The following is a 19,939-nucleotide window of genomic DNA, read 5'->3' as shown; positions in this document are numbered from 1 at the left end:
AAGGTGCTCGTCTGTAGGGCCTACGTAGGTGATGTTTTAAACAGTGTTTTTTGTACTTAGTTAAAGCTGGTTTTTGACAGCATAAAAACGTCTAGTCTCAAAGAGGAACTCCAGTTTTTTAGCTACATCTTGAGACTCTGTAAACCTTTCCCTTTTCCTATGCTAGTGGTCTCATTCACATTTAGAAAGTTGTTTAATTCCTGCCTTTTAGAAATCAATGCCTATTAAATTGCCTCAACTAATAAAAGGTTAAATATACCATGCCCTGAAGTTGTTAAGGAACTACAGAAGGAACAACATTAGAAAACAATGACGTGGTTAATCATTGCACAATCCGGAAAACTAAAGTTCACGGAGCGTGAGAGAGAGAGAGAGCAAGCAAGCGCACGCGCATTCAGTTCACCAGCCTATTACTTTTCTGTATCATCTAAAACACCCCAGAATCAATGAGCTTGTTTCTGCAAGGAAGATTTCACAGAAATGAGCCAAAGATAATCTTCAGTTTCTGCCTCCTGCTGAGTCATAAAGTAAGAAGAATTTAATTGGCTCCTTGAAATTTGCAAATGTGGAGGTTTCTACATAGACACGTCGATTGGCTTATACAACACCTTCCCCGAACCAATCACATTCTTTGTTTCATTTGCCTGCTTTTATTCCATTGCCGACTCCAAGCTCACAGCCACATCTCTGTGTCTGCACGTTGCTGTTTTTTCTCTCTCTCTCTCTCTCTCTCAGTGCAGCAGCAGCAGCTGAAGTCTATGTTCATTGCTAACCTGATCAACCCAGGATGTGGCTTCTCTGTGACATCACACCCAGATGTTTTTCCATGCCACGCCCCCATGGGGCTCTGAAACACTCAGAGGAGCAATAACGGGGAAAGCTTATTCTACTGTCACAATGCAATGGACGGGTTAGAGAAACTGCATTTTTGTCATTTCATTGCACTCTAGAAGATCAGCGTTAATTCCCACTTAAAGCAACAAGCTGCCAGAGTTAGGATTTGCTCTTTTTTATTTCACTGGACTTTAAATGCCTTTTCTCTTTAGTGACAAGCTGGGTGCAATCTTCACAAACAGAGTGCATTTAGGATAGCTGCTCAGTCAGCCCTCGCTTCTACAAAGGGATCCTAAGAAATAGGAGGGGAAAAGTCTGCTTTTATTTTATTTTTTTTTAAAAAGGGAAAACGTGCAATTTTTTTTTAAACACACCTATGAAAAATGGCAACAGCAGCATACGTGGATCATTTTGCAGCCGAGTGCCTTGTTTCTATGTCCAATCGTGCTATTATCCACAGTCCCCAAGGGGACGCAGATCCCCGACCTGATGCAGCAGTACCTCCTCCTCTATCAAATGGCGAAAATAAGCGGGAAGTAAGAGAGACTGGGAAAGACAATGGATCGTCGCTGTTTGTGGTGGCCAGGATTTTAGCAGATCTCAATCAGCACGTCCCAAACTCTGCCACTGTTCGGATGGAAAAAACAGAGAGCATCGATCACAGGGAAAAACTAAGTCCTTCTTTTCATCCTCAGTTTGGGGAGGAAAGTGTCTCCCCAACCAGCAAGCGTGGCGAAGGAAAAGCAGCCACACCTACTAGCCTGGCTGCAGTAAGCGAGCCAAGCCCCAAACAAAGGAGCAGACGGGGAAGGAACCGGGCTGACCCTGAGTCACCCCAGAAAAAGCACAAATGCCACTACGTGGGGTGCGAAAAAGTTTATGGCAAATCTTCCCATCTCAAAGCTCATCTAAGGACCCATACAGGTTAGTTACTGGCTGGCCAAAGATTTATTCATTACAATTTGTCATAAATGAATAAATAAATAGACCTCCCTTCCCCCATCTTGCATTTGGCCAACATTATGATTTCATCTTTCAGAACTCAAGCCCACAATAAAAGTTTGGGGAATAATAATTCTAGTAGTCATCCATTTGAAGCTAACTTTATTATTTTTATTGCTTTAGTCGTACTATGAAGTGTTAGAGGTGTAAGTAGATGGATCCACAGAGCTGTAATTCTCAGCTGCTAGCCCCCTCTCACGTAATTCCTCTTATCCCACCCACTGCTTCTTATGCCTGCATCCCCTCTTACCTACAGCTCCCTACCCTCCGCTTCTGGCAGTACCCTGAATTCAGCAGCCCATCACCTCCTATTCAAGCTTCAACACCCACAAATTTAAAATTAAACATTTTAGTGACACCTGAGTCAGTGTGTTTCTTTCTATGCAGTAGGCACTTGAGTGGCCCAGAAGAGAATGGGGAGAGGTTGAGAGAGACACCTAGGGAGGTATTTCCTGTGTTTCCCGCTCACCCATACACGTGTAAAAGCAATCTCCAAGGGGCTGTGGTAGCAGCTGGCCACATCCTCAGGTACAAACATCCATTTGAATGCAAACCACCAGCTGAGTTTGACCAGTGTTTGAGACTTTCTTAATTTGCTTTCTGTGAACTTTCATACAAGCACTTCTTTTGGCTTGCAAGAATGTACAGAGAAAAAGTAAAAGTGTTGTGAGTACTCACATGAAAGCGGACATACAGAATTGTGTGCTGGAAGTGTTAACATGGCCATCTTGAAACTTAGCCAAGCCCCACTCCTGGAGAGAAAAAGGTTAGGCCAGCCATTAGGGAGCACCACGTTAGGTGGCCAATGCTTGCTCGCAACCTCAGTCGTAGCGAGCACCTTGAGAACAACGCATAGACTAGAGCATGCTTGAATGGCCACTCTCTGAATAACTTCAAACAACGAACACATTTGTAACAATTCAAGTCTGGCCACAGATACAAGGAAAAATAAAAACTAAATACTTGGAACAAATTACCAGCCATAATTAGTGCTAGCTTTGATGTAGATGACACGATGTAGATGACGCCCCCCCCCTTTCCCCTCTAGTGTTGCACATGGGATGAGAGCCCTTCTGGTTTTAGGGTTTGAGTTCGGTGTGGGGAAGCGGCGAGAGTAATATGGAATTTTAAGTTGTGTGTGGGCAGTGACATATCCCCTGTGCCACATGGCCAGAGGCAGGCCGAATCCTTGGTACCGTAACTTGCCTTGCACTGTGTCTTGTCCAGCTTTTGTTTCCTCTGACTGATGCAAAGGGTTTTGCTGCTTGATTTTTGAGGAAAGTCTGTTAACATTGCCCCCTTATGCTTCATCTTTGCTTTCCTTTTAAATGCAAGATAAAGTTGCAAGGTTCCTGAGCTCTCAAACTAACTAGAAACCCAGAGAGGGAGAAGGGGAACGCCTCTCTCTTATGAGGAGAACAAGGGATAGCCATGGCTGCCCTCTGGGGAGAAGGGGGTGGAGCACGTCATTCAGGGGCGGGCTGGTGAGCTGGAGTCATTCGGGGACGCTGGCTTTGCTCCAGCTCTCTCTCTTTTTTTCAAATCTCCCTTTCCTGTAAGTTTACCAGCATTGTAGGTTTTAATTTGTTGTTGTTGTAGCTAGTGGTACTGAGAGCGCAAGAGTGCATGCGTGTGAGAGAGTAAGAGGAAAAAGGGGAAGGGACTGGTTTTGCCCTGGGAGTGGCAGGACCCTAGGGGACTAGAGCTTCTTTGTTCAAAGCTTCCCACACAGACAGACACTGGCGACGCAAAAAAACAGTCCTGCCAAGTTTCCCTCATTGGCAACAAGACTGTCTCTGTTTGGATTCAGTTTCAGACAGGTATAAATGTCTCTTGCTCTTGTTATGAAGCATTTTACAACGTGTTTCAATGAGACATTGAAAATCTTTATTCCCTTCCCTCTCCACCCTCCCCTGCAAATATCATACAAATTGTGAAAAGCCTGAGAATAGCTCACACCAGGCCAGGAGTTCAGCACATAAAACTGGTAGCCATGGCTAGGGGAAGGGTGAACATTCCTTTTACAATAGGTGTGGTGGGATCTAATGGTTGGAACAGGGACCTTAGGAGGTCTGAATTCTCCTTTCTGGCTCTAACATGGTCTTAAAGCAACCATGGCCAAGTCATACGTGTGCCTCCATTTATCCATCTGTAGAATGGGGGTGGTAGTGCTTACCCACCTCACCAGGATCGGGTGAGGTTTCATTAATTAAAGTTTGTAATATATTTTGAGAACCTCCGATGGAAGGTGCTAGAAACAGTTCTCTCAATAGTCACCCCACAATGTGATTACGAAGAATCGTGACCACAGCATGTACAAAGTTCTTGTAAGGAATAGAACTGCTCGCACATTTTGTAGCACTGAAATAACTTGTATTCACGTGCAAGCTGAAGGTTAAGAACAGCACTTCAGGCTAGAAGTGGGATATCTGTGATTGCGATGAGACATACATGTATAGCACAGCTTGTGACTTGCTTGAGACACGTACTCAGCAGTCTGCTACTGTATTCCTAAATTAAGGTTTTTACACTACATTTGACTCAGCCAGGAAAGAAGGGGCTAGATGGCTGAGGATCAGCTCAGATGCTGTTGGTCCAAATCCAGGCCAGATTGGTAGAGCCTGAAAGCTGGTACTATCTAATGGGTGTTTAAAGCCTTACAGGAGATCCCTTTTGTGGGCTCTGTCCAGTCTCTAGTGGACTGGTATTCAAAGCAAAAAAAACAAAACAAAATTAAAAAAAACTCCACCCAGTTGGCACTAGTTAGCAATTGTAGTCTAGGTGGAGGGAACAAGGATTGAATGACCAAGGAGACCAACATGGCCTTCTTTCTTTAGGCCTTGATTGCAGTAGAGAATTGTATCAAAAATAATTCTCCACTAGTGCTTCTAACAGTCCAGCTGTACAGGTGAGCCTGCCAGTCTGAGCCCAGTATTGAAAAAGCTCCTTGGGCTTCTCACTTTTTACCACCATGTCAATTAACCACTCCCATGCCTGTGAATGCCATATGATTTATAAACCTGCAAGCTCTAGAGCTAGATAGAAAACCTTTTCTATCCTCCCTCCCACAAATACACGCCTTCTTTTCATGCCCCCCACCCCACCTCTAGCCTGGAGTTCAATATAATCACAGGCCACGGAGTTCTTAAAGTCCTAATGTGTACCAGCAAGCTAGATGCACTGTAAGTGTGTAGATTTGAAGTCCAAACTCAATCCTACAGGGACTCCTGTGGGCCTCATAAGCTGTGTAATGAATGATCCACACAGATCTCATGCGATGCTCAAGTTTCTATGTCCAAAGTTATATTGATCCTTTTGACCTAAAGGTCCCATGCAGTCCTGTTTGTTTAAACAGTTACCTCTAAAACTATGGAAATTCCTAAACAAAAACTTTAACGAAACATAGAGAAGAGTATACTTGGCAGGGTTATCTTCCCATTCTCCTCTGAAGAAGGACCAACTCCCGCTCTTGTGCTTTGGGGAAGGGAGTGCAATTTGAAAAACCTCTGTGGTTTGAATCCCCATGGGATCATGATTCAGGAGTGCATAAAGGGAGCCAATCAGGATCCTTCATTGCTCTCTGGACTCTCACTCTCCCCCATTACTTCCTCTCAGGCAGTACTGCTTTTATTTTTCCATTGCACCTGCATCCTTCTATTGCTGCAAGAAGGGGAGAAGGTGCAGAAAAGGAGTTAATTTAATTAGACAGGCAATTCCCTTCTGCATCACTACCCAATTCCTTACTGCTTTTGCTCTCCTCTGCAGCGTAAGTGGAGAGCAGCATTTAGTAAAAGATGTACATGTTTGCCTGAACATGTTGATATGGGAGGAGATGTGGCTGCCCATATTAATATAATAAAGCTAAGCTCAAAGATTGTGGTCAGCCTTAGTCATTTTATAGTAGAAAGCCACACAATTTAAGCATAAAGAGTAACCAGTATAATACAGATGAAAAATAGACACTGTAGGCTAAATGCCCATTTTCCCAGTTACTGGGAAGCACAAAACATGGGGTCAGATCTTTGGACCTCAGCAGCTGCTCTGCACTGTTTCAAGCAGTACAAGGCAATCCTATAGTTTTCTTAACTTGCCTCTTGAGGACTGTCTGTGCTCAGGACAATCTTTGGATGGGATACAGTCACCTCGGCAAATCATACACCACTCTTTCCATGCACCAGAGTAAGGGCACGTCCACAAGGAAGTGGGTGTGGCCAGAGAGTCCCTGAGCCAAGTTGAGCTCTGGCTGCTGGAATGGCCTCCTGAGGCTGTGGGCAGCTAGGTGTAAGTTAGAGCAGCCTTGGGGCTCAGTTTCTTCTCAGTCCCAGGCTCAGGGAAGTGTAAAGGGAGCTTAAAAGCCAGCTTTTCCTCCCCTCCCCCAGTCCTGCACTGAGCACAGCTCGGCTGGAGAAGAGACTTTAGCTCACATAGTATAACACAGCCTTTTTCTATCCAATTAGGTGCCCTCATTCTTTATAGGCTAAACATCTGTTGAATTTACATAGGAAGAAAAAGTTATTTTACTTTCAGTTACATTCACTAATATCATGAAAATTTAGCAGTGTGCAAAATCTGTTCACTTGCTCTTTGCCACATGGTTAACTATAATGAAAAAAAGGATGCTATTTCACTCAACCTTTTCCTCAAAATCATTGCTCATTCTGTGTGAGCAGAGTTTTGCAATGTTTCTTTGTAGGGCTGTCAACTGATTAATTGCACTGTTAAATAATAGAATACCATGTATATAAATATTTTTGGATGTTTCTACATTTTCAAATATATTGATTTCAATTACAACATAGAACACAAAGTGTACAGTGCTCACTTTTTTTGATTTACAAATATTTGTGCTATAGCAAACAAAAGAAATAGTTTTATTTTTGAACATAATTCTACATTTGTAAGTTCAACTTTCATGATAGAGAGACTGTATTACAGTACTTGTATGAGGTGAATTGAAAAATACTATGTAAAACTTTAGCGCCTACAAGTCCACTCAGTACAACTACTTGTTCAGCCAATCACTAAGACAAACAAAAAGAAAAGGAGTACTTGTGGCACCTTAGAGAGCATATGCATCCGATGAAGTGAGCTGTAGCTCACGAAAGCTTATGCTCAAATAAATTGGTTAGTCTCTAAAGTGCCACAAGTACTCCTTTTCTTTTTGTGAATACAGACTAACACAGCTGTCACTCTGAAATAAGACAAACAAGTTTGTTTACATTGGCAGGAGATAATGCTGCCTGTTTCTCGTTTACAATGTCACCTGAAAGTGAGAACAGATGTTCCCATGGCACTGTTGTAGCCGGCGTCATAAGATATTTACGTGCCAGATATGTTAAAGATTCCTATGTCCCTTCACGTTTCAACCACCATTCCAAAGGACATGCGTCCATGCTAATGAGGGTTTCTGCTTGATAATGATCCAAAGCAGTGTAGACTGACACATGTTCAATTTCATCATTTGAGTCAGATGCCATCAGCAGAGGGTTGATTTTCTTTTTTGGTGGTTCGGGTTCTGTAGTTTCCACATCAGAGTGTTACTCTTTTAAGACTTCTGAAAGCATGCTCCACACTTTGTCCCTCTCAGATTTTGGATGGCACTTCAGATTCTTAAACCTTGGGTCAAGTGCTATAGCTATCTTTAGAAATCTCACATTGGTACCTTCTTTGTGTTTTGTCAAATCTGCAGTGAAAGTGTTCTTAAAATGAACAACATGTGCTGGGTCATCATTGAAGACTGCTTTAACATGAAATATATAGCAGTATGTGGGTAAAACAGAGCAGGAGACATACTATTCTCCCCCAAGGAGTTCAGTCACAAATTTAATTAACACATTTTTTTTTTTTAAAAATAAGCATCATCAGCATGGAAGCCTGTCCTCTGGAATGGTGGCCGAAGCATGAAGGGGCATACGAAGTTTAGCATATCTGGCACATAAATACCTTGCAGTGTCGGCTACAAAAGTGCAATGGGAATGCCTGTTCTCACTTTCAGGTGACATTGTAAACAAGAAGCCGGCAGCATTATCTCCCGTAAATGTAAACAAACTGGTTTGTCTTAGTGATTGGCTGAACAAGAAGTAGTACTGACTGGACTTGTAGGCACTGAAGTTTTACACTGTTTTGTTTTTGAGTGCAGTTACGTAACCAAAAAAATAAATAAATTACATTTGTAAATTGCAGTTGCACAATAAAGAGATTGCATTGCAGTCTTATATGAGGTGAATTGAAAAATCCTATTTATTTTGGTTATCATTTTTACAGTGCAAATATTTAATAAAAATTATAAACTGAGCACTCTACATTTTGTATTCTGTTGTAATTGAGATCAATATATTTGAAAATGTAGAAAAACATCCAAAATGTTCAATAAATTTCAGTTGGTATTGTATTGTTTAACAGTGTAATTAATCAGATTTTTAATAGATTAATTTTTTGAGTTAATCACGTGAGTTAACTGCGATTAATCAACAGCCCTACTTCTTCATAAAAGGGACTAGGAGCATCTATGCACTTTAATTAGGACAATGTTGTCTATAATTTGAAAGTCATCTTCTAAAAAACAAGTTGTCAGACTGGTTACTGTGGAGCTTAATGAGCACATACATGGCAGAAGGGTTAGACTGGGAAATTTGAATGAAAGGCTACTGGGGTCCCGTAGAGGTTGAAAAGCAGAGCATTTACATAGAGCATAGATTCTGAGGCTCAGCAGGATGATTTTTTTGGTTGGTTTCAGGTGAGTTTGCTTTATATCCTCATAAATTGGTTTTGTTTTGCATATATCAGTGCAGACCAGTATTGGAGAAATCCTGGCTCCATTGACCCCCATGTGAGTATGAACAAACTGCTTCACAAGATTAAAGAGAAGTGTGAGCATACGTAAATGAAGAAAGGCAGATCAAACTTTGTAGAGCCCGACAGACACCAGAAACTAGTGTTGCTACATCTCTAAAAACCATGGACTTTGTTCAGCCCAGGTTTCCTCTAGTCTCTGCCACTAGAAACCCAGGCAATGACTCCTGAAGGGGGAAAAAAGTCCATTGCGGGGGGGAACTACAATGGCCGAAAGTTTTTCCTAACTCTCCCTTTACCTGTGAGCAGAGTGGTGGTGGGAGGAAAAGGAGGAGGAAAGGACCAGTTCTTAGTCAAAAGAGGGTGAGCTGAATGAGGTGCAGCAAGTGCTGGGTGCAGGGGACACACTATTGTCCTCTGAGCTGCTTTTGGGCTCCTCTGGACTCCCCAGCAGAAGATGCAATGTCATGTCCCTCAGACCCTGAGGACAAGGAAGTTAATGCCACTGCCTGCTCTTTGTCTGGGCTGACTCCCCTTTAAGGCACAGGAAGGAATAAGTTGCAGTTTGGGTGAATCTGGGTGTGTGCGCATGCCAAGTACAGATCACCCTCCACACACCTGTATTTGTATTCCTCCTTCCCACAGATTAAAGGCAAAACCTACTTCCTGCCATAGACCCCAGGATAAACAAGTGAGAGCAACATTTGTTGTGGTTACAGTAGGAATCAATCACTTTTCTATGGAAAAGCGTTTTGAATGACCTGCAGAGGATTTTGATGCCATGATGTAAGCATTTCTCTCTCTCTGTAGGGCTCCGGGAAATATTTGCGTGCGACATGGTTCCTGGATAAACAAAAACTTTGCCAAATCAGAGTTCATTATGAAACAAGTGCATGGAGTTCATTTTTTTTTCCCAAGGCATTTTTAAACTTTTAAAGCACAAGAGTTGCACTGTGTTATTGTCTGGCTGAACATGATTATGGCATGTCCAAGAGCAGAAACCTGGAACTTGTTTATATAGGACATGTGGTTTCTAGTTCTGTTTTATAGCTTAAGCATGTTCCAACTCCCACCGTCCAAATAATCTTGGATCAGCTGTTTGGAAGTCAGATATTGCTGACAAAGCTGAAAACTAGGCCACAGTCCAAATTAACAACCCTTAAAGGGTACTTTTTATAGTATTTCACTTTCTAGATTTTTTTTCCTTACCCAGTTGGCTTTTGTTAGCTAGATTCACATGGGCCGTGTAAGATAATTATCTTACTGTATATTGTTAGACAATATGGGTTATTTAAGTGCAGCCACTGAAGTCAGACACACACATCCTGTATTTTTCAGGTTGTGCAGACTCAGCTGTTTTCATAGAGCCTCTACTCAGGATAACAGTAAAGTTTAAAAAAGTTCAGCTTGCCATCTTGCAGCTACCATTGGAAAAATGACCTCATGAGTTTGGCTGTGCATCCCCCCCCCCCCAATATAAAAACACTTGTTAACCAGGAACATTGGCTAAGTCAAATAATATTGAAGTGAGCAGATCCTTAAATGACCTCTTGTCCAATGCAATGATTTTCTGTCATCGGTTAATGTTTCTGTGACACTCTCAGAAACTATAATTTTTTTTGACTGTGATTACTATTCAGAGCTGTAACAGATAGATCAATAAGCTGCCTTAGCTTTATCATAGGCAATACTTCTACCAAGTTACACCACAAAACTCGCAAGGCAACATTCAGTCATGAATTATGCCAGCTTCTGCAAGTGGTTCCCTTGAAATGAAAGATCTGCACAAAGGAGAGAAGCATTGCTGTAACCTCCCAGGCTGCCATGGGCCTGTAGGCAGCCAGAGTCTGAGGTGGGAGGGGTGTACTGATTAGGCACATAGCTGGACAGCCTACACCAGCTCCAACTTTGAAGATGCTTTCTACTGAGGAAAGGTAGTGGTGCAAACGCTAGTTGCCCCGTTCCAGGGTTGAATCTAGATGATGTGCAGCAGCCGACTGGGGTGAATTGAGCCTCCCTAGCTAAACATCTGTCAGTGTTTGCATTAGAGGGATTTAGAATAGAGTCAGTTGACTAGGATTGGAACTTGGCCTGCAAGCTATTAGTCCCTATTCAAATGTTTCTTGCAACAGTTCATTTGGAGTATCAAGCTCTTTATTAATTTGAGGGCACAAAAGTTTATTTGGTACTTTTTGTGCATATGCAGAGCCACTCTATAAATCAGGGCTTGAAGCTACCAGTTTACACTTGTAAAAAGAATGCAGTACAAACACCTATGTACTGTGTTGTTTTGCATGGATTATAAGGCATTGCTGTAATAAATAAATATGGAAATACTACTAAACTTACATGGATGTATTCATTCAGTACATAATCATGGGATTTTTTTTTTTAAATGCATACATATGTAACTTTAACACTAGCAGATAAGCTACCAGTGTGCAGGTAAGACAAGACAGTGTGGGTAGTATTTGAACAGGTTTTCCTTGGCTTTTTTGTTTTGTTCTGGTCATTGATGCACTTTCCCAGGCCAACAACATTATTACCTATTGCAAGGAATTGCACACAGCTTTCTTCTGAACACACTTCTAATGGAGGACTGAGAGACAGTCTAGTCGATGGAAATTTCCACTCAGTTGATCTACATCTGCATGAACAGCGCCAAAGTTCGCACTTTGCATATACACCCTGGATTTTGTTATACAATAAAATTAGCAAAGTGCGGGTTTTAAACGCTTATAAACCAGCCAGAACAAAAAATTATTGTCACTAGTTCACATGACAGCACATGTACTAACCAGGATGGCTATCCCTGCCAAGGTTCATTTTCCTATCTACTCTTGAAGTTTTCAGTAACAAAAGTATGAAGATCCTTTTCCCCCCATCAGAAAAAATTGCCCCCAGACCCCACACTTTCATCATTCACAGCAACACCACAAAAGCTTCCACTCATTCTCAGTCTGACAACCAACATTGCAAATTTCAGCCCAAAAGGAAAAATTCAAACAAAGTTTTAAGCAACTGAAAATAGGATTGGTTGGCAATCAGAACTATCGCAGTCTCTAAATGAGATATCTAGAGTAATGATAAAAGCCAAGGGATAGATAACTAATAACTAAGAAAATGTAGTGAGTTGATTAAAATAATGGACTCAGTTTCACTTTTACACACCAAGGTATGATTATCTCTGGCTAATCATGCCCCTGCCTTCAATGAAGTTCTGTCCGTTACTATGTCTGATAAGGAAACATGCAGCTTTATTTTTAAAAACACAGAATTGTGTGTTTCATTTGGAGAGAAACCACTTCCCCTCCTCACCACCTGTGTGTTTAACAAGCATGGCATCAACAACATGTACCAAAAAAACCCACGCCCTTTTGTACAGCTTGTTTAAACATTTATAGCGCTCTTCCCCCCACCGCACCCCCATTTTATGCTGAACAGGGGGTGCTGTGGGTGGGTTGAGCTTATTGATGCTTGATAGTTTAAGTCAGTGTTTCTCAAAGTGTGGGACATGCCCCATGTGGGGAGAGGGCACTGAGGATTAGCTGGAAGTGGTGTGGACAAAATTCTTAGTAGTTCCGCAGAGCACATGTTATGGCTGGAAAAAAAAAAACCAAACAAACTTCAGAATGTGAACGCAGTGTGACTGATGAAGCATCTGCCTGAACTTGCCAAGAACCTGAAACAGTAGCTTTAAGGTGTGATCCTAATCCATTTATTACAGTGGGTGCTCTCAGAGATCAGTGGCGATACTTTAAACAAAAAAATTGCTAACTATTCTATTTCACTGCTCATCAAAGTACACAAGCAAAGAAGAAGTATATACCCAGTGAGGTGTTTGGGAAGAAATGTCTGAAGATGTATATATTAAGGTGGGAAAAGCTTTAACTACACATCAAGGAGCGATGGTGTGTGAGAGAATGCAAATGGTCTCACTTTCCTGGGGGGAAGCTCAGATTTCAAAAATTTGGGAAACTGATTTAAATTGATCCCTGAAGAGTCATGCAGAATGTAACAGCTTTTCAAAGTAACTTCTAATCCCCTATGTTATAAGTCATGATCAGATAAAGTGGTGTTTTAAGTAGTATAACCTCAACTTCTACCTCCAAATACATGTCTTATAGCTACAATCCATCCTCTGTTTCATGGCCTGGATGGTCTCTAGCTCTAAAGTTCCATTCCTAACAGTCCTCATTGTTTCTCCAAACTTTGTAGATGTTCAGACACCTGCTTTTCATTCTGATCCATCTCTAGGATAGATCAGAGTTCTGTAACTCTCAAATGCAGAGACACAGAAGCTACCAGAGTTTAAATCTAAACCAATCAGGTTTGAAACAATATTTTATTACTAGAAAATGCCAGGCAAGCAAGCACCAGGACAGTTTCTTATACTTCCTCTTACAGCCAGCCATGGAAGGCCTATAGAAATACAGATTTCCCCTAACAGGATCTGTAGCTAGACAGTATTGGAACTCAACATTCGTTAACTCCAATAAGGATTATATTTCACACATTTGCTAATATCTCTTTTGCACAAGCTTCCAGAGAGCACAGTAGGTCAGAAGTTAAGCAGTTTCTAATTTAGTGCAATAATTAACCTCTCCCTGCCCCTCCTTACCAACCTGCTCTACTTTTTTCCTTTTCTTCCTACTTGGAATGAATTTTGTAAAATAGTAGTGACTGTTGCATGCTGAAATATGGAACACGGCGCCAATTCTGCTCCCAATTATACCAATGTAAATGCAGAGTAATTCTTTTAGCTTCAGGGGAATTATTTTGGATTTATGCCTGCGTAAGTGTAGAATTTATAATCAGTATCTGTGTTGTTTTTATTCTGTTTCCCCATCTTTAACAGGGATAGCATCATTTCCGGTCATTGTATTACCAGTTCTAGTGGGATGGGGTTTACGCGCACGCGTAGGAGGTGACCATGGCATTCTTGGAACCCAAGAATGATACATGAGGACTATTGTCACTACATTTCGCCTAGGGACTGCCACAGTGTTTACCAGCCTTTGGATCAGGGGAACACACTTCAGGTTCAGGTCAGGGGCTTTTCTTTGTTTTAAAACCCCTTTTGCTGATCTTCGAGGCAATAATAACAGCTTTAAAAGGCATGCCTATGCCCCATCTTAGGCTTATCTCGGCAGCTGCTGATGACTGGAATTCAGGAGAAGAAATCTAATATTCAGGGACCAATTTTAATAGATAGGCATCATCAGAGGCTTTCAAGAAAAAGTTGATAAAACAGGCTACACTGGCCTCTCTGCTGCATGCACCATTAATAGGCAAGCTTACAAAGGAAATTGCCACAAATGGTTTGGCATGAACCTCTTGGCAGCCTTGGAAACTGCCTCATACATTTGGACTATGTACAGGTGAAGAACATTTGGGAGTGAGATTGCCAGACGCTGTATTGTCTCGTACTAATTTGCACAGCTCCCATTGCAGAGCATACAGATACAGCCCTATTGAGAAATTGGTTTTAAGTACTGCTTATCAAAATACAGATGTTCAGAAGCAGTCTCTTCAAAGCAAAATGTCAAGCTTTCAAAAGCAGGACAAACATGTTGGTCCAGATTCTCAAAATAAATTTAGAGCCCCCCCCCCCTTCCCTCTGAGGATCTGGGCTGCTGTTTTGCTGCTTAAAGTTAGTTTAGAGTATGAGGTTGACTGAACCCTTTATTACAGCAACTAGACCTAGCAAATGTGTAGTTTCAGGTTGAGTGTAAGCTCTCACCTGATGCATACAACAAGGTCTAGTCAGGGAAGGGCAAATCAAATTTAGACTTTAACATAATTGTTTGTCAGTTAAAAGCCATATAAAAAACTGGCCTATTATCTCTGCGTACAGAATTTTTAAAGCTGCACTGCCTCCAGGGAAAACAACTTCACTGACCTTATCAAAGGACAATCATTTAACAATGTACTAATTTTAAACCTGTGTCTAGTCCCTCAGTATTTCCTTCCCTCTCTTCCCTCCCCCCCCCATTTAAAACAAGATTGTTTACCCTACTTGGCTACTGTTAATTAAGTTCTTAAGGGTTTCATAAGGTGACTAATAAGTCCAGCTTATCATTTCAAAGAAATAAATACTTCTTTGTATTGTTGATAGGGTAGAGGAATAACTGATTTCCCCACCTCTCAGACTCATAAGCTTTGACCAAAAGTTTAGGTGGAGGACCAAATCCTGCTCACCTCACCTCCAGCGATTTTCTGTCCTTATCCTTTTTACTCACCGAACACAAGTCAAGGATATAGGGCCATCTGAGCCTTGTCCCATGTGAAAGCTGCACAATTGCACGTGGCCATTTGATCACTTAATAGCTGGTTTGTTGATTGGGTTTAACAAGTCTATGCAAGACTTTAGGTTATGGCTCATTTGTAGTAGAATATTCTGCATACCTATAGGCCAAAGAAAATTCCTAATAGCGTGTTGTGAGCTACCTTTATTTGGAGTCATAGTATAAATTGCTTGGTTGGATGTCTGGATAAGCGTTTCAGCTAATCCATTTGTGGCAGCATGGTAAGGAGCAGATATGACATGTTTGTCAAAAGCAATAGTATCAAACAATTGACATTTTTTGGATGCGAGTTCTGTTCTGTTGTCACTTGTAATGAAAGCTGGGCAACAAATCATGTTGTTGTCTTCTTAGTTGTATAGCTGCTGTAACAATCTCAGTGGAATCCATGTTCTCATCTGCAAGCCAATAAATCTGAAATGCTATGGTATTCGCCTCATGAGGTGTTGGTTGTGATTAATGCATTTACTTGCTTGCTGCTCATTTTCTGGGCCTGCTCTAACCTATACCAGAGGATGAATTATATCCTTTCTGCAAGTCATTTGAGCTATCCTATAGAATTCCATAACAGGGATGTAACTATCTATTGAAAAATAGTATATAAAAATAGGATATTAAAAAAGTTAATAGAAAAGCATGCTTTATTACATTTTACTGGACTTTTCCATAAGAGAAGATTTCCTGGAAGACGAAGTTTTTCTGCAATAAAAGCGTACATTTTGCAGAGTATTCCACCAAAACCCTTTCCCTCTGTACGTGCAAATTATGGTAAATCTATTTCAGTGTAGCCAGACAGCAGGTGCACAATATCAAAAGGAGAGAAATGAATCACAATTCTCCTCTCCCCCACTTAAAAGGGCAGGCTTAACACAGGTTTGTTCATTTCTTAAGTTGAGATACTATACTAGTGCACAAGGCAAGTTTGTCCCAGGCCCTAGTAATTTAAGCTTTGGCAAGTAATAAGGCCCTTCCTACTGTTGTTTGCCTACCTGTTACAGCAGCACTCATCATGGCAGCTATAGCATCACATGACATGCATGCTACCTATGGAACACAGAACCTCTGTTAAGGAATCATCCATATATAAAAATTCACAAACACTAGCAGCTTTTACAGGGTTTTTAGAGAAAGGTCCACTGCAGCTTTTTAGTCTGATTTCCCTTTAATTTATTAGCCACATTTTGCCATCAAGCTGGTATGGTATTTTGTTTTTGATATGTGTTTTAAAACCCCCATACATTTCTAACTTTTAAAAATAGACTTATTAAAAAAACAGTAAGGAGCTGTAACGGGGAATGCAAGGGAGAGCAGGGATTGATAAGGAAGCTACCCATTGCTATCTTTGTACATTGCTTTGTTAGAGCATCAAGATGGCACAGATTCTGTTTTTAATAATAAAACTAAAATAAGCTAAATATTAAATACTTATAAAACAGTTTTAATAGTTGAAAAAAGCAGCACAACGCAACTGTAAGAATGTGGTCAGTCCATTCACAGGTAAGTTGGGCTGTTTTCTGACTTACTGAAATCAGATTTGGATTTAGCTATCTCTAATATGGCTGTATTGTATCCAAGATCTAAAGGAATTTCATAGCAAAAATGTTTCATATGCATGTTTTATAACAGTGAGTGTAATTAACCATTGGACCAAATAAAAGTTTACCAAGGGTCATGGCAGTTTCTCCATCACTGAGAATTTTTAAATCAAGAGACTATGTTCTAGTAAATGACATGCTCTAGGAATTATTTTGGGGAAGTTCTATGACCTGTGTTATACAGGATGACAGCCTAGATGATCTCAATGGTTCCTTCTGGCCTTAGAATATGATCAAGGTTTAAAACAAAAGCAGGGGGTACCCCAAATCATTAGCCTATCTTGAGACATTGGAAAGGGTCCAGATTTTCAGAAAAGGAAATCAGGCCCAGTTTAAGGTGTCACAAGTGGCAAAAAACTGAGACACCCAAAATCAATTTTAAGTAACAAATTTATCTGTCTGTATGTGAAGATGTACAATTTCAGTGAGGCCATGCCTACGAAAGACTATCGAGGTGAGTAAACAGTAGTACATAGCTTCTTTACTCTTTCTTTGCCTGTAGTGAAAAGGTGGGAAGTCTTGCACGCATGAACTGACTTAAGTTAGACAGTTGTCCCACTAATGTGGAAAAAGCTTGCCCTAATTAAGTGACCACATGTAGGTTTATGACAGGGACTGGTAGGGGTTGAATGCTGAGCTGCAAATATTGCTTTTCTAAAAGTTTACTCATTTTAAAAAGGAGGATCATGGAATAGAACTCAAAGTATTTCACAGACTCTTTACTAGAAAAATGCATATCCTGGATTATAATGGTGAGTGAGGCTTGAAAATCTGGGCAGAAGCTTTTATAGAGTGAATATGACAGGTTTATATACACATTAAGAGGCAACTGCACTCTGTCAGGCAGTCAGAACATAGATCTACTGTTTGGTTATCAGTCCATAAAACTACTTCTCAGAGCTTACCATTCACAGTAGCTGGAGCCTGTGTTTTCATTGGCTGAGGCTGCTCATAAACTGCTTAAGTACCCCCAATGGCTCATGCACAGCCATCCATCATCAGAATAAAAATAAATCCCCACCTCTCTCACCCTTACGTAAGGGTTAAACTCATAGTACCAGATTGTGTCACTCTGCTATAACACATCTTCTGTGATCCTAAATCCTAAAGTCACAAGCCTTGGCCATCCCGTGCCACTGTGGGCTTACTGATTAAACACTAAAGTTCACACAGAAATTTGCAGTTTCCCAACCAGGGACCATTTTATTGGCTTGGCTCATTGAAAACTAGGGTTACCAGATGTGCCAATTTTATAGGGACCGTCCTGATTTTTGGGTCTTTTTCTTATATAGGCTCCTATTACCCCCCCACCCGCTGTCCCGATTTTTCACACTTGCTGTCTGGTCACCCTACTGTAAACAGACCCCGCAGCCAATCTTGTGAGGTGTTCCTGTAATGTAATGTGTATCCTCAACACCCACTAAAGCCATAGAATGTGAATTTCAGTGGAGGCAATGGGTGCTCAGGATCTTGCAGGGTTGGGCACCAAAGCCTAAAAATCACAGGTCCAAGTCCTAGATGAAGCACCTGTTACTCTGTCAGCCTGTATAATGGAGCATTCATCTCTTTAAAGCCTTAATAAATGTAAAGTCTTGTTCTCAATGAGCATGTTATATTAAAAATTAGCAGGATGAATGATAAAAATGGATTCATTAATATGCCCATAGAGAAGAGACTGATTTATGGAGGTCAGATGATTTATTCTTTGCAATAATTCAGGCAGTTGCCAGACATCAGTGACAGTGTTCATAGAGAGGTGGAGTACCAACAGTTGCTGTAGTTCTGAGGACTTCAGCTAGGGGCTCTGATCAGCCCTCCGAGCACTTCTCTAGGATCTCATGTCTTGTTATTTTTAACTTATTACCTCAGCACACCTTTCAAGTTCCCTTTATTTCAGGCAACCTATGATGTATTCCACACTGGACTAGAAACATGCAAAATTTATACTTTGCAAAGAAATCTTTGGAGACACTTTCTCTAGGATATTTCCAAAGAAGAATTAAGTCACCACTACACATGAATTAAACAAAGTCAGTCACAAATATTTAGCAATCTACACCCTAGAGCAACAATGGACTGGGGGTGGGGGGAAGAGGCCTAGAGGGATAAGTCTTCAGTGCCCAGGTGGAGCTACTGACAAATGCCTAATGTAGTCTCTGCTGGGACTGTTTGAGTTCACAGAACAGGCTGGCTCCTACCAAGTAACTCTGAGGTGGTGGAAGAATGATCTGGACAACAGTTCATAATGGAAACCTTGTGCTTCTACCACAGGTTTCCCCTCTAGACTCATTTTATTCAGTTGCAGGGAGGATTTTCTCCTCCTGGTGCACGAAGCAGCAAGGCTACTGTGAGTAGGGGGAGTTGCCTTTCTTGGCTTCAGTTTCTGTTGACAGAAGGTTTTCATTAAATCACCATATTTACTCTGCTGCTGGGTGAGCCTCATCATCATCCCACGGCTGACTCACATGTTGACATTAGTTAGGTGCTTGTGGCAAGAGTAACATGAAGCAACAAGTTACAAAATAAGGCCCCAATCCTATAATTTATCCCTGCATCCACAAGGCTCCCCTTTGACATCAGTGGGCTCCAGGGTCTGCCTGAGTAGAACCAACTGCAGGATCAGGACCTATATTATTTTCTATATTGAATGTTTAAATGAGGTCAGTTTGTGGAATAACTGGGGAAAATAAGTCCAGCATTTGTAAGGCACCCATCACCATGGCCCCCTTGTCACTTTACAAGGCTTGAATTGAAGAGGAAGAAAATCCAATACATCCTCCTTCATGCTAGCCACAGGGCGGAACCCGGTCAGGCAGTTCTGGGGATTAGCTCCACGCAGTTCAGTGCCCCTTCACTTTTCCCATTACACCCTCTTCCCACTCTCAGAGTCACAGTCTGACAGCTTTGTGACTCAGCCCTTCAGCCAGGGAATGGGTGATGCCCCCCTTCCCGGGCAGTCTTTCCAAGTCTTCCTGAACAAGCAGCATCGGGCAGTCCTCCCACCCGCTGCCCTATGTCATGCCCATAGGGACTGAGACAGTCTTCCTACTCACTGCCTGAAGCAATACCACTGGAGTATGGTAGTATTTGCAGTGGATGGTAGGGAAACCCAGACCTGCCCTTGATAGCTTACAGCCTGCAGTTACATCCCACTTACTACTCTCTCTCGCTTGGTCCTAGATTAACTCCTCCTATGCCTCTCCAAGATTTTTATTCTCCAGCCTTCCTAACCAGACCCCACTTTCTTAGGTAAACCCTTCCTCACAAGCTCTTGTCTCCCTTACCTTACCTCAGAAAGAAGCTACAAACTTTTTTCTTACTGCCTATGGTTTCCACCCTCCTGGCTTTATAGAAGCCCTACCTGTTCTCTCACAGGTGAGCTTCCTTCTAATTAACTGCTTCCCCACAGCC

The 19,939-nt window shown here is 41.5% G+C and overlaps 1 protein-coding gene across 2 annotated transcripts in view; it reads left to right on the top strand.

The window, feature by feature from the left end:
• Positions 1-701: 701 nt before the first annotated feature.
• The window catches only part of KLF13 (KLF transcription factor 13), a 41,936-nt gene continuing 22,698 nt past the window's right edge, over positions 702-19,939 (top strand). Inside the window, exons 1-3 of one of the 2 annotated variants that reach the window (XM_077828626.1) lie at positions 702-1,758; positions 8,623-8,665; positions 9,439-10,943. In XM_077828626.1, the coding sequence (XP_077684752.1) occupies positions 1,218-1,758; positions 8,623-8,665; positions 9,439-9,556 (702 nt within the window). In that variant the 5' untranslated portion in view covers positions 702-1,217 and the 3' untranslated portion in view covers positions 9,557-10,943. Of the gene's footprint in view, positions 1,759-8,622; positions 8,666-9,438; positions 10,944-19,939 lie in introns of those variants that run through there. The other variant, XM_077828624.1, reaches the window with a different exon arrangement.

The sequence above is a fragment of the Eretmochelys imbricata genome, chromosome 10, assembly GCF_965152235.1.
Source record: "Eretmochelys imbricata isolate rEreImb1 chromosome 10, rEreImb1.hap1, whole genome shotgun sequence".
In the NCBI taxonomy this organism is placed as follows: domain Eukaryota; kingdom Metazoa; phylum Chordata; order Testudines; family Cheloniidae; genus Eretmochelys; species Eretmochelys imbricata.
The sequence above is the reverse complement of the archived record's forward strand: the minus strand, read 5'-3'. Positions and strand labels throughout refer to the sequence as shown.